General features: G+C 50.8%; 1 protein-coding gene across 1 annotated transcript; it reads left to right on the top strand.

Moving 5' to 3' along the window:
- The first annotated feature begins 313 nt into the window (after positions 1–313).
- Positions 314–1,469, top strand: G0S2 (G0/G1 switch 2). The gene is made up of 2 exons (XM_003893159.4): positions 314–619; positions 731–1,469. The coding sequence occupies exon 2, from the start codon at positions 763–765 to the stop codon at positions 1,072–1,074; it is 312 nt and encodes a 103-aa protein (XP_003893208.1). The 5' UTR covers positions 314–619; positions 731–762; the 3' UTR covers positions 1,075–1,469.
- The last annotated feature ends 1,672 nt before the right edge of the window (positions 1,470–3,141 follow it).

The following is a 3,141-nucleotide window of genomic DNA, read 5'->3' as shown; positions in this document are numbered from 1 at the left end:
CACGTGGGAAGATGATAACCCTTCGGAAGAAAAAGGAAAGCTTTTTTTTCTTTAGATGGAACCCCCAGATTCCCTCATTATTTATAATGTCAGGCTGTCCTGGACGAGGGAAGCTTGTACCCACTGACACCAGTAAGAAGGTGCTGTCATGTCAGAAATGTCCGCGGACACCTCCCTGGGTTCCAGGTCCTCCCCTGCGCTAGCCTAGAGTGGGACTTTCTCGTGCACACTGGCCCTTCCGCGTGCCCCGCTGCCGATGACCCCGCGCGCGTGCCGGGTCCCCTAGCTCACACAGTCGGAGCGTGCGCAGCGCGTGGCCACCTCCTGCCAGGTCCCAGCGGGGTTCCACCCCCTCCTTTCCCCCTCCTTTTCTTCCTCCCCCTCCGCGTTCCCCGGGCTCTGGCCGAGCCAGTCTGGGCCCGGGAGCCCAGGAGGCGTGTCTCGGAGAAAATATATAAGCGGCCTCCGGACGCTAAAGCGGTGCCAGCGGCGGAGTCTCCAACGGGAAGAGCTGCAGCTGCCGAGCGGAGGAGAACGCCGAGGCCAGTCGGACCGACGGACACGCTGACCGCCGCCAACTGCAGCTCGCGCTGCCTCCTGCTCGCGCCCTGCCACTAAGGTGGTCCCCGTTTCTATGAGCCCTCCCTAAGATAAGGTGGGTGCGGGGTGGCGGGAGGCTGCAGTCGTTCTTCGGTGGCTGAAGTCCCCTCTGCTGCTGCTCCTCCTGCAGGTCACTCCCGCCTCCCAGAGCCTAGAGCCGAGATGGAAACGGTCCAGGAGCTGATCCCCCTGGCCAAGGAGATGATGGCCCAGAAGCGCAAGGGGAAGATGGTGAAGCTGTACGTGCTGGGCAGCGTGCTGGCCCTCTTCGGCGTGGTACTCGGCCTGATGGAGACTGTGTGCAGCCCCTTCACGGCCGCCAGCCGTCTGCGGGACCAGGAGGCAGCCGTGGCGGAGCTGCAGGCCACCCTGGAGCGACAGGCTCTCCAGAAGCAAGCCCTGCAGGAGAAAGGCAAGCAGCAGGACACTGTCCTCGGTGGCCGGGCCCTTTCCAACCGGCCGCACGCCTCGTAGGAACTGTGGGAGACCAGCAGAGTGGGAGGGAGAGGCAGCAGAGACAAACAGACCGAAAGAGGGAGAGACAGAGGGGTCGCGCGCACAGGAGCCTGACTCCACTGGGAGAGTGCAGGAGCACGTGCTGTTTTTTATCTGGACTTAACTTCAGAGAAACCACTGACATCTAGAACTGACCTACCACGAGCATCCACCAAAAGGAGTTTGGGATTGAGTTTTGCTGCTGTGCAGCACTGCATTGTCATGACGCGTCCACTACTGTGTCAATTATCTAAATACGTCTACCATTTTGCACTAGGGAGGAAGGATAAATGCTTTTTATATTATTATTATTAATTATTACAATGACCACCATTTTGCATTTTGAAATAAAAAACTTTTTATACCATATCTCATCTAATTCCTGAGAGGTGTGGTATCCTGGGGTGGGCAGCAGGGAGGGTTAGCAGGCGTGTGACGGTGATGGGGTCTTACCTGAGCACTGCAGCGGGAGCAGCTTCCTGAAGGTCAGGCACTTGCTTCACACCTAGGAACTGTGTAATAAGCTACTACATGCAGGTAAGTCTGTTGAGGACTCGTTTTTCCTTCTTGTTGGGGGTGGGAAGAGAGAAACTTTTATAACTTCCATGAAATTTAGCATTTTAAGATGAGAAGGTAGATCAACTTCTAAGCTAGAGTGAGTGGGAGGTAACTGATTAATTCTAAGGCAGAAAAGCTCTTTGATTCTCACACCTGTGCACCAGAGCTTCCCATGGCTGATAACTTTTTCTTCCCAACTGTATTTTAGAGAGCGAGACAGAGAGAAGGGAAGAAAAGAAAGGAGGGAGATCTGGAGGTGAAGGACAGGAAAGAAAGGAAAAACTAGCTACCTGGCAGGAAAAGAGATAAGCTCCCAAGAACACCAAAGCAGATTATGAGTCTAGCTCTACCCAGCCTTCCTCCCCATGCACCCAGATCATAGTAAGAAACTCTGGGCTAGAAAGAGGAAAAAAAAAACTGGTTGTTACAGATCTGAGTCCTCCTCCTCCAGTGTAGAGCTTCATCTGTAGTAATAGCCAATTTGGTGACTCTATAGGGCTCGGCAAAAGAAATTTTATACTTTAAAGAGTTAGCCAGGAGTCCGAGGCATGGCCTTGATGCTAGTCTCCTCATATTTTTCATGTCACCAGTCCTAATCAGGACTTTACTCCTTTCATCAATAGCTATGCATTTTTGCCAAACATATCACTGGCTCACATCATTGCCTCTGCTCAGACTCTCTCCTTTATCCAGTGCCCTACACACATCTCCATTTCATTTCTGCCAACTCAATTCCTACCCAGTGTTCCTGGCCCTGATCAAAAGCCATCTCTCTCTGAAATCTATTCTTATCACTCCCAAAGGAAAAAAGCAATCAGAATGTGGTAAGATTAATCAAGAAAAAGAAATGTATTTGGAGTTTTAAAAGAAAAGAAGAATGTCGGTGGCACCATGGCTCACCCGGTTTCCAAAATGGGAAACTCAGCCCTATACCAAGGCAGAGCCTCACTTTCAACGTCCAAGAAACTTCCTAGGAACTGACTCAATTTTATCCTTCCTGCTGGTCTTCCAAAATGCCTCTTTTATTAATTACTCCTTTGTCCATTCAGCTACCACCTTGTCTGGCTCTCAACTGCTCAAACCATCCTCCTCACCCTCTAGCACCTTCACCCTAAACTATCCGTTGTCAGACTGTCTTCCTTTAATATCTTTCATTCTGCTGCTCCTGAACTCAAAAACATCTGAGACTAAAACTCTTATGCCAGGTTTCAGTGCCTCTGTGATATGCTTCCATCTCAGCCGGCCCTCTTGCCTGATTTGTCAGGCTGCCTAGCATGAACCCCAGTCCCTTCCTGTTCCCTTCTGGTTTTCTGCACCTTTGTTTACCTTACTCTTCCAACCTGAATGTCCTCCCACCCACTACCTCCACATCTTCTGAAACCACATACCTCAAATTCTCCAAGGGAGGTATGATTTCAAATACAGGTGTTTTGCCCATTGTCAAACTACATGTAAAACTGTGTGCTCTGATTTTTTTTTTTTTTTTTT

This window comes from Papio anubis, chromosome 1 (assembly GCF_008728515.1).
Source record: "Papio anubis isolate 15944 chromosome 1, Panubis1.0, whole genome shotgun sequence".
In the NCBI taxonomy this organism is placed as follows: Eukaryota; Metazoa; Chordata; class Mammalia; order Primates; family Cercopithecidae; genus Papio; species Papio anubis.
This window is presented reverse-complemented; position numbering and strand designations above follow the sequence as displayed.